The sequence below is a fragment of the Chamaea fasciata genome, unplaced genomic scaffold, assembly GCF_029207755.1.
Source record: "Chamaea fasciata isolate MVZ Bird 193981 ecotype frontalis unplaced genomic scaffold, bChaFas1.0.hap1 SCAF_4, whole genome shotgun sequence".
Taxonomy (NCBI): Eukaryota; Metazoa; Chordata; class Aves; order Passeriformes; family Sylviidae; genus Chamaea; species Chamaea fasciata.
Genome location: NW_027094089.1, coordinates 74426863 through 74440012, shown reverse-complemented (window position 1 = coordinate 74440012; position 13150 = coordinate 74426863). Strand labels below are relative to the sequence as shown.

General features: G+C 39.6%; 1 protein-coding gene across 3 annotated transcripts in view; it reads right to left on the bottom strand.

Annotated features, from left to right (window-relative positions):
* The window catches only part of LOC136288632 (mitogen-activated protein kinase kinase kinase kinase 4-like), a 94076-nt gene that overhangs the window by 4473 nt on the left and 76453 nt on the right, over window positions 1-13150 (bottom strand). For all 3 annotated transcript variants that reach the window (XR_010720543.1, XM_066182043.1, XM_066182042.1), the window contains exons 25-30: window positions 11638-11781; window positions 10329-10463; window positions 8486-8586; window positions 7778-7927; window positions 4712-4871; window positions 188-327 (exon numbers count right to left, since the gene is read on the bottom strand). Coding sequence is in view for 2 of the 3 variants with exons in the window: in XM_066182043.1 (XP_066038140.1) it covers window positions 188-327; window positions 4712-4871; window positions 7778-7927; window positions 8486-8586; window positions 10329-10463; window positions 11638-11781 (830 nt within the window). In the remaining variant the exon portion in view is untranslated. The remainder of the gene's footprint in view (window positions 1-187; window positions 328-4711; window positions 4872-7777; window positions 7928-8485; window positions 8587-10328; window positions 10464-11637; window positions 11782-13150) is intronic.

Genomic DNA, 13150 nt, shown 5'->3' with positions numbered 1-13150 from the left:
GAATATCCACAAGGGGTGCTTTGTGGGATCATTGATTACACAGGCTTTGAACAGGAAGTTATACCAAGGTAGGAAATAACCAATAACAAAGTTACCAAAATCAACTGGTCTCTCATACTGAGAGAATAGCTCATAATGAGCTATTACTCATTTTTGCTAAGTCACCACACTGTAGTCATCTCTGTACCTTGTCATTTCTTTCACAGAGAAATTTTAGCTTCTGCGCTTTCTTGTGCATAAATACTCCTTCCAGATTTCCTGTTTCCACAGAGCGTAGTTCAATTGCTTTTTCTCCCCAGCCCATGACCTGATTGGACTGAAGGTAAGCTAAAAGAAAAAAAAAAGAGAAAAAAGAAATTGGTGCTATTTAACAGCTAAGACTGATTCTTGCCTCATTTATGTTAATTGTGGATCTGATGCATATTGATGATAACAATATATTCTGAATTATTTGTATTTTAAGTTTACACAAAAAGCCTTAAGAATAGTAACTAAATTTTAGTTTGTCCTCTCAGACTCATTTTGAACTCTAAACATAAATCTTAAATACTTTAGTATATCTTAGACTCACAAAAGCTTGGAGGAAACCTCTGAAGGGCATCTTGTTTAACTGCTGGCCCCAAAGTGGGGCCAAAATAGACAAGGTTACTCAGGACCTTGTACACATTTGGTTTGATGGATATTTCACAACCTTTCCAAGACCCTGCTGCAATGCATCACTACTTTCAAGGCTGAACATTTCTTCCTAGTATCTTGATGCAACTTGTCCCCATCTTTGCCTCTCATCCTATAACTGTTCATATTCAAGAAAAGTCTTGACTTGACGGTCTTCCCTGTACCCACTGTACTCTGTTCCTGTTAGGAAGCTGGGTTTGTATTTACGACAGAGTTCAGCATAGTCTGACACCTAAATACTTCAGAATCTGAGACCATGGCATGATTAATTTGGTGCAATATTTCCAAAACCAAAAGAAGATATTCTAGCACTGTCGTAGCTTACTAAAACATTCCCTTTAAATCTGACAATAAGAAATTAGAGTAGTGATGAAGGAGTTAACACCACAGATTTCAGATTAGGCACAGTTTCACCGAAAGCCCTCTGACTGGTACTTGTATGGGCTTTCAAGGTAAAATCACATTAGTTATGCTCTATTGGCAGTCAATGCTCAGAAATTGTTCTTGCTCAACTATCAACTGTTATTTCATTAGTCTAACAATTCCAGTGCTCTAAATTGTAGAGGGAATGTGTGCACTGGACTGGGTTTTAGTTTCATTGGGCAGTGCATGTCTGCCCTACATTATTAGTGCGAGCAAGGTCTGCTTCTTAAAACCTTCATTGTTGATTTAGGTTTTTGTCTAAAGATTGAACTTTCAGAACAGACTGATACGGGAAGCAATAGCATGCAATCCTCCTTGAGAAGGACAGCAGAAAATAAAGGTAATATGCCCATGTAGCTGTATATACTTCTAGGAGGGTTGATTTAATATTAACTTGGAATCCTTTCTTTTTAATTGTTGTTAGAACAAATGTATGAAAATCATACCTCCTTGGAAACACATATGGTTTGGTTACAGTGCTGTGATTTTAGTCTCCCCAGAGTCTATAAATTCCCCCTAAATCTGTTCAGAAGACTTTCAGTTATTCTTTGTACACAATGAAGGCTTCCCTGCCACTAGAGCCAAGAGCAAGAGAACTCCTTCCCTGTATTCCAGTCATAAGGAAAGAGGAGGAAATCAACCTATTTTAAAAGCAGAGCAGCAGTGAGCAACCAAGGGTGAGCTGCAAAAGGGGAGGAGTATTTTCTAAAACTCAAACACATGAAATTAATATATTTTAAAATCCTTTCTTTATGCTTCAGGCTGTACAACAGGGTACCACTGTAGGCTGTGAAGAAAGTGTCATTAACATTTCTGAACAGTGCAGCAGTAGCAGGATGAGCCCAGGGCAGCACCCATGCCGTCTACAGTATCTGAAAAGTAAGCCCAGACCATACATCCAGTGAGGAACATGAAAATGATACAAAACTCAAACTTCTACTATTTTTTTGTACCAAGTGACATCACATTAACCTTTTCAAACTTTGCTTTTCAGCACAACAGAGATAGAGGCACCCTGTGGTTCCGGGGGGTGGGAAGAAAGGCAGGTGCATCTATATAAACAGCATGAAACCATTCTGTGGCTACACTGTTTAGTATAGGTCACATAGGTCTAGCAACAAAAGAACTAATAAGCCTCCTGATCTTTTCCACTACATGAAATTTACACTCCAGGTGCCACTATGCTGTGTTTCTATCTGTGCCTCTGGCAGATTTTAATTTGATAGCTTCCTTGCAGCTCTCAGTAACAACTTCATTAGTCTCTCCTGCAACCTCTAGGTCATCTGCCGGACCACTTCTGCTGTGTTCTGAAGAGATCCGACTTCCAGGCAGTATTCAAAACAGAAGCAGATTAAATCAGATATGCCAAGTTCAGTCCTGATGCTCTGCTGTCTGGCCAATATACCAAGAACTTGTCAACTGACAATAGCAGGTTTAAGTACAAGTAGCATAAAATCTGAGTTTTGTAGCAGAATCAAAAAAATTCTTTCCAAAATTTCATCTGTGAAACAGCATGCAAACAAAATGGCCTCATTACACCATTTGCACTGTTGTCCAGTAATAAGGATTTATCTATACATGGAGATTAATTTGAAGGACAGCAGGCTATGAATTCAAAGGTCATTACTGAGTCTTGATAATCCTCCCACAGGGGAGCTCTTAGAGGTATTTCATGTGAGATGAACTGAGAGCAGATACTCAGAATAGAGTTGTCTTATTTTGGAACAATAGCTCATATACCACGAGCACCTTGGGAATAGTTACTTTGAGTCCACTTTCCAGTGCAGTTTTAGATAAAAATATCCTATGCTTCCAGCTGGTATGTTGTAGAGCATTGAGGCAGTAATTTAACCACCTTTTGGTAACACTGTCTGTTTCTCTACAGAATAGTCTTCTTGCTTCTAAAATGTACAGGGAAAAGGAAATAAAGACTTCTACTAGTTCCTCTGGGAATATCCAGATTTGTGTCAACCCTCTACGGCTACATACTGTAAATAATTCATTACTCACACAAAAGGGCAAGAGTGCTTCCAAATCTTATTAACTTGATGTTTCTTAATGCCTTTTTAAAACCTGCTTTATAGAAAATAATAAAGCTATATTTATATTTAGCCCTACACATATGTACATCTTTCAGATTCAACATAGAATACTTCCAGTTTTAATTTCCCATGGGATTTGAGCTTCCTCTCTCTGATTTCTTATTAACAGATTGGTCACAGAGGTCCCAGTTTAAGATTATGAATAAGATATATTTAGATTCCCTGCCCTAAATCCATCAATTAAAATACAAAATATTTTTTATTTTTTGTATCAAAATACTCTCACCAACTACAAACTTTTCTTTCAAAATACTTGTTTAAAGAAATCAAGAAATGAGCAAAGGATGACTAGAGAGCATCTTGACAGTAACGAAAGACCCTTCTGTCTCTGCAAAAGAGAGTGAAAACTGAGATATGCTCATAGAGACTTCAGGAGTTTTGAAATTAGTAGAGAAATCCCAGGAAAACAGGATCTTTTAAGAAACTGTCGAGTTTCCCCTGAGCTGGGCCATTCAAATAACAATTTTCCACACTTCTCCCATAATGTTTTTGTCTGCAGCCAAAGATATCAAAGGATTAAGAAAATTAACAGGAATTAGTGGTAAAACTATTAAAATAACAGTTAACAGAGGCCCTAATGTGAAGTTCAAGTTGTATGTTTACAGGTTAGGTTAATTTTCAGTGGAAATTGATTTCAATCACAAATCTAATTTGGTTTGTACCACATCCCAAAGACGGGCTTTTCCTAAAACTACTCAGGTGGAAGTGAAAGGAAAAAAGTGAACATCCCTGATTTTTCACTGTGGTATCCAGTTTATTCCAAGCTAGTAACAGGCTTCCGTGCAGTCTAATTGTCTTGGGCTTGTTTTTGTTGGTATGTTTGTTTTAAAATAAAGAACAGGAGTGAGACAGAAATTAAAACTAACAAGTAATAAACCCAAAAATCTGCCTGCATTGTTCTTCATTTTCCCCATATTGTTAGCCTGAAGCCCTACGGGAAAGGTGAAATGAACAGCTGTCCTGGCTCCAGTACATCCAGAATCTCCTCCTACACAGCCAACTGCAAGCATGGGGAGATTAAGAATCTATCACAAACACCCTGGGCTGGCAAGCCCTGTGAATTTAAAGTAATGAAATGAAGGGGCCATTTGACAGCAGTTACAGATCTCCTCAGTAACTGACCCCTCAGTAGCTGTGAATTTCTACATAAAATGCTGTGAGCTATGAACAATCAAAACACTTTTTCCCCTCTGTAATTCACATAATTCTCCCTGTGGAAACTGGTGGTAAGTTGCATCCTCAGTGAAGTCTGTCTGTATAATAAATATGTGGTGCAATAAACAGTGTGACAAGAATACAGACTGTGGTCCAAATGGGAAGCCCCTACTGCAATCATGGGCTGTGTTAACACAAACACCCATAAATCTGTTTACTCTTTTACACATCTGGTTTGCTCAGAAGCTGCTTTATGTGCCTTACAACCATTTTCACATAGATACAAACCTCATAAAGAAGTCAGGCTTCAAGCAGCAGAACCCTGTATTTAACAAAGAGCTATTTTTCATACATACCTACAGATGCTGGCATTTCTCCCCACTGTAGAACAGTCTCCTTTGTGAAATGCCCGTATATATCAATGTAGATGCCTTCATCTTCATAGGTGAGCAGGAGCTCCATGCCACTGGTGTTCGGGAGGATGATAATGGCATGTGGGCGAATTGTCCCCTGGATCTAGAATTGTATTTTACTAAGATTTATATCAGAACATGGACTGCAATTTCAGTGATGACATTGATCTAACTAGCTTGGCAGAGCAATAAAGAGAACTAGCTCATGGCTCATGGAAAGTGAAAGAAATGCCTGTTCTCAGAGGCTGCATAATTTTGCTAGTAAGCCTCTGAAACAGACTTTCTCCCCTTCTCCCCCCTTTGAATATGACAGTAAGTTTGCAAATAAATCAATGTTCAACAGTTCACTTTAAATTTACCAGTGTTAATTGGTTTCAAGAAGCCATGGAGCCATTGAGACACAATAATATTTACTTAGTCACTCACAAAACACTTGCATTATATAAACAGGAGAAAGGTGAAATAAGTTTGATTTCACAACTTTTTCAGAAGATGGAGGAATGACAGCAACTTTCACATTCCAGGAGATCAGTGCTTTCACTTTCCATGATATTTCCCTATCCCTACTCACAAGTTAAAAACCTGCAAGTTTAGTAATATTTATCTTGTTGTAAAAAGCTCCCTGGACCTTGTCACTCTGTTCTTCCCTTCCCACATCCTTCACTACAAACAACTGCCCATTTGACTGCTGTTGGGCACACCTCTTCATGCCACAGGAACAGTGCATTTCACTCACACGAATCTCTCCCAGAAGCCAACATATCCCAAGCAAAAAAACCAAAACCAAAGGTGAAGTATACAACCATGAAGGTGGGGTTTTATGAAAGCATTTTTGAAAGAAAAAGAGGACAGCCTTAAAAAAAACAGTAACAAAGCATTTCCTTGTTTAAAGCGCCACTCAAAACAGGATGTTAAATAGTAAATTAAACCACCACAATTAATATTTTTATAGGAAGCATATGACCGGAGCTTTACATCATTCTCACAAAGCCAGCCACACACAGGTCTTTTATTTTCCTCAAGCAGATATTTATGATGCACACCGTAAGGGCACAACGAACAGTAAAAGAAGCACTGAAGCTATACTTGCCAAACTGAATACACTCAGGCCACCCACTTGACTCCGTGCCTCCGCAACAACTATCCGTAACACTAGAACGGGGATCCAGAGCCGCAGAGCAATTTTAATGCGTTGCCTTGGGACTCGCATGAGCGACCGGAGCAGGTAAGAGATGAAGAAAGAGGTGGGGAACCAGGAAAAGAGGCTACCAGAAAGCAAGAGTATCTCAAGTCAGCCTGTTACAGTCTGGTTATCACCACTGCAAAGCTCCTTGAGATAATTATCCAGTTCTAGCTCTTTTAAAATAATAGAATATCAAAAAAGATAGAGCTGCTGTAGCAGCTGATTTATGCCAGGTCTAAGACTCTGAAGGGAAAATATATTTTTAGTCCGTGCTAACTTGTGGCTCACACAAATGCAGTCAGTCTCAGGTGCCCCACATATTCAGGGCAGTCACCTGGGAAATCTCTCTCATCAGGTACCTAATTGTATTTGCAGCCTGTTGAAAAAGAAAAGCCTCTAAGAAAGTTCACTTTTTTTCTTTGGCTTTCTTCTCTTGGGCAATTATTCTAATGATCCTTTTGACAAGTCACTGTTCACCTTGCTCAGCAACCCACTTCCAGACAGGCATGTGGGTACCACGCTTCAATTTACAAACTGATGTGAATTCATCACAGCTGCATAGTTAACAAAGCTACTGTCAGATTAAATAAATCCTCTAACAAGACAAATACTAAATACCTTAAAAAAAAACAACACAGAAATAATCAGTACAAGGCTTTAGCAGGTGATTCAACAGAACAGCTAGAAAAGTAATTTTTCAGTTAAGAGAAGTCTATAAACCTAACAGCCAATCTTACATACTATGTCCATCAGGAACACAGGTCTGACAGAATGTGGAGGCTGTGGCTTGCAGGGGCAGCAGAGTGATCAAGTGGATTGCACAGGAGGAGTGGGTTTTTATTTGGGTTGAAAACAAGGGGCTGACAGTGGAGAAAAGTTAAAAAATAGATGGATTCATGGCACAGGCTGTAACATGCAGATCTGGGATGAGATTTCTTCAGAGCACCCAAGCATTACTTTGGGACACATGGTCTGGGGATTCAAGGAGGCCATGGCACCCCCAGCCCCTGTGGAGCACTGTTGACTTCAGGGAAGGTTCAAGTGTGCACAGAAGTTTCTCTCCCAGGAGCCTCCCATCAGACTGGAGCCAGTCTGGACCCTGCCAGTTTGCTGAACCTAAGCCTCCAAGATTCTCTGGCTTTTTGGGAACACAGCTTTGAAAAGAACTATCTAGAATAGCTAAAAAATAAGCAAACAAACAAAAAACCAAAGATATTAACACCATAGCAAAGACTTCATATTAGACAGCCCCATGCCAGCCATTCACTTCTGCAGGGCAATCTGGTAGTATCTGAGCTTAAGTGGGAATTTAGTGATCACCATCACCTCAAACAGAAACACAATGCAGGATGTACACATACCCCTGAAATCAACACCTTCATGCTAACTTACTGACAATCTAATAATAAAGTTCCAAGAAAAATGTAAAACTTCTTCTGAATTTACATCATGGGCAACTGAACAGCAAGAAGATCAGTCTGAAGTTGGTTTCTGCTGTCTGTACAGTGGCAGATTGTAAAAGTCACCTAAATTCATGTAGATATTATTGTGTCTTTGACTGTTTAAGTCCTAAATTTCCAAGATAAATCAATTAAAAAACAGTACTGTCCATACAATATTTTCTGATATTAAACCACTGCAACAGATATTCTAAATGTGATAAAAGCATTTAAACAGGACTTCAGTGTTACAAAACTATGTGAAAAGTGGTTTTGTATTAGCTGCCACTAATCATTCTTTTGAAAAATAGACATCTCTCAACCTATTCATCATCAATACAGTCCAAAGAACAAAGGCATTAATGTAGTTTTTTTGGATTCTCTTACGTGTGTTGGAAGATACAAGTCATACACAGATCCAGAGTCCACATCAATGGCATGAAATCCCACTACTGAGCCATATATGACCTTTAGTCTTTGCCCATTTTCAACCGTCAAGTCAACTGACAGTGGTTTGTGATGAAGGGAGGTAAAGGACTGGAAAAAAGAAAAATGCAGTATGTAACACATCAGAACTGTTGGTTTGCAGAACTACATTTAGGATCCTAAGAATTCTCAAAAGTTAGACAGCTATTTTTGTTAAATAGGAGGTTACATTTAAGGAGGTAAGTATCCATCATCCACTGAGTTGCAAGGACAGTTGGATAATTAATTTGTGCTTTGAAAAAGAAATCAAAACTCTATAAATGGACAAGGCAAAAAGTAGGCTGACCACCATTGTGCCTAATTTCCTCCCCTTTTGAGGGAAATCAACACCAACTTTGTCAATTCAAACGCACATTTTGGCACAGCACCTGCTGTGTTTGGCTGAGGTAGAGAGAAACAAGTTATTCACATCTAACACTCACCACTGTGACAGTTTCATGCTTGCCTTCTCCAAAGTACATCAAATGCACTACATTTTCTTTAAAAGAATATTCAGTTTATCTTTAGCTAGAATAAATGTTATACAAAACAACAAAAACAAAAGCAGAGAGTAGATGAGAGACAGTGAGAGACAGTGAAACATCTGAACCAACATGATGTTTCACTTACCTTAAAAGCCATGAATTTGTGATAAGGCTTTGGAGCCCAAGCATAAACCTCCACTGAGTTCTTCAAAGCGATTACAAGGAATTTGATTCTCTCATATTTCACTGTAATACAAGAACAACTCCTTAGATACCAGACAGAGACTTAAATCAAAGACCATCTCATCACATGAAATAATTTCAATGGATTACTTGTAGAGGTAGACATTATCCAGCAAGGGAGACTAATGCATTCTGGACATCAGTGTTTAATATCACCCGTGACAACACCTTGACTGGAAACCTACAATTCATTTATTTTCAGTAATGACTGTTACAAATATTTATACATTCCTTTGCATATAGTGATGAAAAAAAACCAAACTTGCTACTCAGAAAAAATGGTCTTGACCCTGCAGCTAAACCAACCTACTTTATTTTTTAAGTATGAACACACCCCACCACTCCTGGTTATGAATAAGCTACTGTCAGAGGACTGGTGGTTGTTGGCTGAACAATTCTGTTAGACTTGGCAGGATTAATTTTAATTTCACTGCTCATCTTGGGTTAAATCCCCAGGCACTGTGTGGGTGAAGGACTTCCATCTTTCTGAGATGAGTAAGCATTTAAGAGATGAGCAATTTCTCCAAGACAGTTAAGGTCATGTTGGGCCCATCGAGAATAAATGAAGAGTCATGCACTGAAAATGAAGATTTCTTTGTGCATTGTGTTTTCACTCTGCCAGAGACAAGCATTTGGAAACAGGATGCTATCTCAAACAGGCAGAGAACAAAAAAACCCCAGCAAACTCCACCAAAATGCAGAACAGTACATCCTTTTCCTTTTCTACCTGGAAAAACAGCTGTACAACCAAAGGTCAAGATACAAGAAGATTCACCAAGAGGAAAACAGCAGCAGCTGTGCTGTCAAAATCACAGGAGTGACTTGTCATACGTAAACACAGAAGCTCCTACCAAATGTTTGCCTGATTTTAGGATAAGTATTTTGTAGATTTTTTTTTTTTTATGCACCAAACCCAAAGATGAGCAACTGAAGTGGAATATGTGGGTGCTTAGCTGTAATCACAGTTGAAGTAACAACACACATCTGTTTCACATTCTTGAGTTTAACCCTTGCCACTTCTAAAGACAAAAGCCATAACGGTTAAGCAAGGTATTAATGAGAAGCAGCCACCTCACATTTCCTGCAATTCTCTGTATCATGGTTTTGACTTTGAAGAAAGTGCCGCTTTCACACATCACCTTCACCAAAGCAAAACTTGTGCCAATTTATCCACCCCCCAAGTTAAATGACAGAAATTATCACAATCCTTACACTGACCTTCAAGAATGAGCTGCCTGAGAGCCAAAGAAAAACGAGATGGTACCATTTCCAGGGTGTTTAAACAAAAGTATATTTGGGTCTTTCATGAGAGAGAAAGGGATGAGCGGATCTACCTAAGGACATCCTACAAATATGATTCACTAGGACTTGAACTAGGCCAAATTTCATAGCAGTTACCTAGGGCCAAAAGGGAAGCTGAGGAGGTGGAACACATCAGTTCAATTAAAACCTGAAGTAACTACAGAAAAAGAACCACTGACTGAGCACTGATTGTGGCTGGCACTCCCTCCTTCCAGCCATTACAGGGAACAGCCATAACATCATCTGATAACTGCTACAAGAAGAGATGCTGCCTGAAATGATTGGGAGTAAGGCAGCTGCCATGTAAAACAGGAAGTCTTGAAAGAGCTCATGAGATATTCACCCAACACAATCCTGAAACAAAGCTGAAAAATGCTGCTGCCACAAGATGCAAAAAGAGGATGATTAAGCATCTCTCTAACGAAAAACCAGGAAATCCTTACCGACTTTGTAGTGCACACAGCCTTCCAGGTCACCCACAGACACCCAGCCTTGCCTCTTCTCCACCTCTGGATCATTGCGCAAAATTTTATTTCTCAACCATGACAAGTAATACACCCTCAACTTATTCTTCTTCCCTGGGATTTGCAAAAAGAGACAGAACACTTTAACTCCCTGAACTGCAAACTCTTCTCCACTTAAAAAAGCCAGAGTTTTGTGACCTTGAGTGGGTCCTTGTGCCTTGCCAGGGTGATAGAACATAGCAAGGGCATAAAAGGACTGCCTGGGGTGATGGGAACACACAGGGGGAACGGGCACAGGAGCAATCCGATGGCACCAGCCACATGTGCACTTACCCTGTGACTCAAACCTCATGCAAGATTTTCACACCTGACTAAAATTCTTCCCCTGGGCAAAGAACAGGTTTCTACAGATGCAGGTATTATCAGAAACAATCACACTGTTTATCCTGGAACACAGGCATGTCCTACAACGGCCATAACCTCTTAATTTAGTTCTAATTAGCTGTCAGTCTTCATTCAAAGTAGGGATTTTTCTTTTGGATGCCTTTCCAGGTAAGAATTATTTTGTCATCCTTCATCTGAATCACTCTTTTTGTTATTAGTTCACAAGTACCTATGGCTAACAGACTACTCTGAAGAGAAAGCTGTTGTGACACGCTGTTATGTCCCAGACCTGGCAGTATGGGACTAAAAGCGGTTGCCATTGCCCAGCATGATGAATGTGGATTGGAGATGAGCTGCTATTTCTTGCTGGACCCAGCCCTCTGACCTTGGTATGTATTGTGCATCCTTTAAGGCCACTCTCAGCCATGACAGATAAAGCCAGAGTCCAAACTGCTTCCCATCAGAGGTTGAAAACCTCCACTTAAAGTTATTGATGCTTTCACAATACAGGTCACTCTCATGTTACTGCTCATACCTCTTGTTGAACACAGGATGAGGTTAAATCATGATACAGATATAGCACTTAGATAGACACTCACCCACCATAGAAACAAGGAAAGTAACAAGCTATAGCTTGCAGAGAATCTGTCCATTTTAGGAATATGAAACACTTTGTACTTCCCAGAAATCATTTCACACATTAACCAGGCAATGAATTGCCCCAAAGCCACTCTGGAATGGGAGTGTAAATGGTAAAAATTCAGGAGAGTTTTCCTGTTAACAAGAATAACTGTCCTGTGATTTTCTGAAAGAGGAAATTCCTCAACCTAGTTTATAACCTAATTCTTCTTTTTAATTGCCTCCAACCCAACGTGGGTCAGATACTTTTAGCCACTGAACCAACCTGATATAGTAATTAGCACATTGAGTCCTTCCAGAACATCCATTTGCTGGAACCGTCTCCTTGTAATCAGTGTATAAACTCTTCCTTGCCCACTTCTGTCCAGCAGCCACAATCCATTCTCTGTTCCCACCAATAAATTTACTCCTGTCGATATATGAAAAAATTCCGTGTAAGTCACCCAATGAGTCAGAGGTCACTCAGTATTCATTGTTTTGAGAACCAATTTTTATTTCATCTCACTTAATGGTACCTGATAATTTCTCTGTTGCTCTGTGGATGACTTCCCAGAAAAAAAAAAAATAAAAAAATCTCATCATTAGAATTTTTAGTCAGCAGAACACATGTATACCTATGGAACTTGAAGGATGAGTAGTTCTGCTGAAGTCAATGTTGATTTAAACAAACAGGAAAACATTCTGTGAACCTGGTCACCTTAGGTGACTTTGGAAAGCACCTGTGACCAGAGTAAAAGTTCCAGTTCAGCACCATTACAGTAGTGACACAGGAGACCCAATTAAGTGCTCCAAGGGTCCCTGACAATTATGAAAAAAAAGAGAAAAACAATGAAAAAATCCCCCCCCGAACTCTCTTTTTCCAAATACAACATTCAAATCATGGGGGCACCAAACTTGTGGGAAGAAGCACTGTGTTACAAGGATGTGCAGGTTTGTTTGCTTTCATGACTGTTTCCAAAACAGTCTCTGGTTTGGATAATGCTTTCAAATGCTAAATTAAGGAGTGAATCCATCTGAAATCCGACTGCTGCTAAGGAAAAGAAGGCTCCATTGAGTTGCTGACATCAGAGAATGTCATAAATTGTGTTTGGCTGGAATGACATCTATGTTTCTAATCAGCAGATTCTGAAGACACAACATAGGTATTCTGCTGTAACAAGCACCTTCCTCGACTGGCAATGCTCTGACAAGTACCTGGTGCTCTTCAGTCTCAATGCACATTTAATTACACACCTTGCCACACAGCTCTGCTCTTAATTTAAAATTTTGCATTCTCACAAACCCACATCACACAAAATCTGTGAAGCTATAAACTGGAAATCTACATTTTCTTTGGATAATGTTCCATCTACTTCATTCACTTGCCATTCCAGGCTAAAAAAGTGAGGACTAAAAGGCTAGGCGAGTCCCATAGAATACATCTGTTCCTCTGAAGCAGAAAGATGTTTAAAATAACTCAAGAGTTTAGCTGGTGTGTGACTGGGACAAGGTCTCCAGCTGCTGAGAGCAGTCTGACTGCTGTATCTTAGTTTTACAACAAGTGAAGCTGACCCTGTAAAAAGCATGTAAGTTTAAACAATGGCTCAGTGATGTTCAGAATAAGCAGTGACAGCAGGAACTAAGCAAGACAAGCTTTTGGAAGGACCTAACCTGCTTTGGATCCTTGGAATACCTAACAGACATGTCAGCAAAAGGCTTTGTGTTTGGGTTCTTTCCATTGGGTCAGGGCTCTGTGATCAGCTGTACCCATGTGCAGCTCAGATGAGTCTCATGAGCCA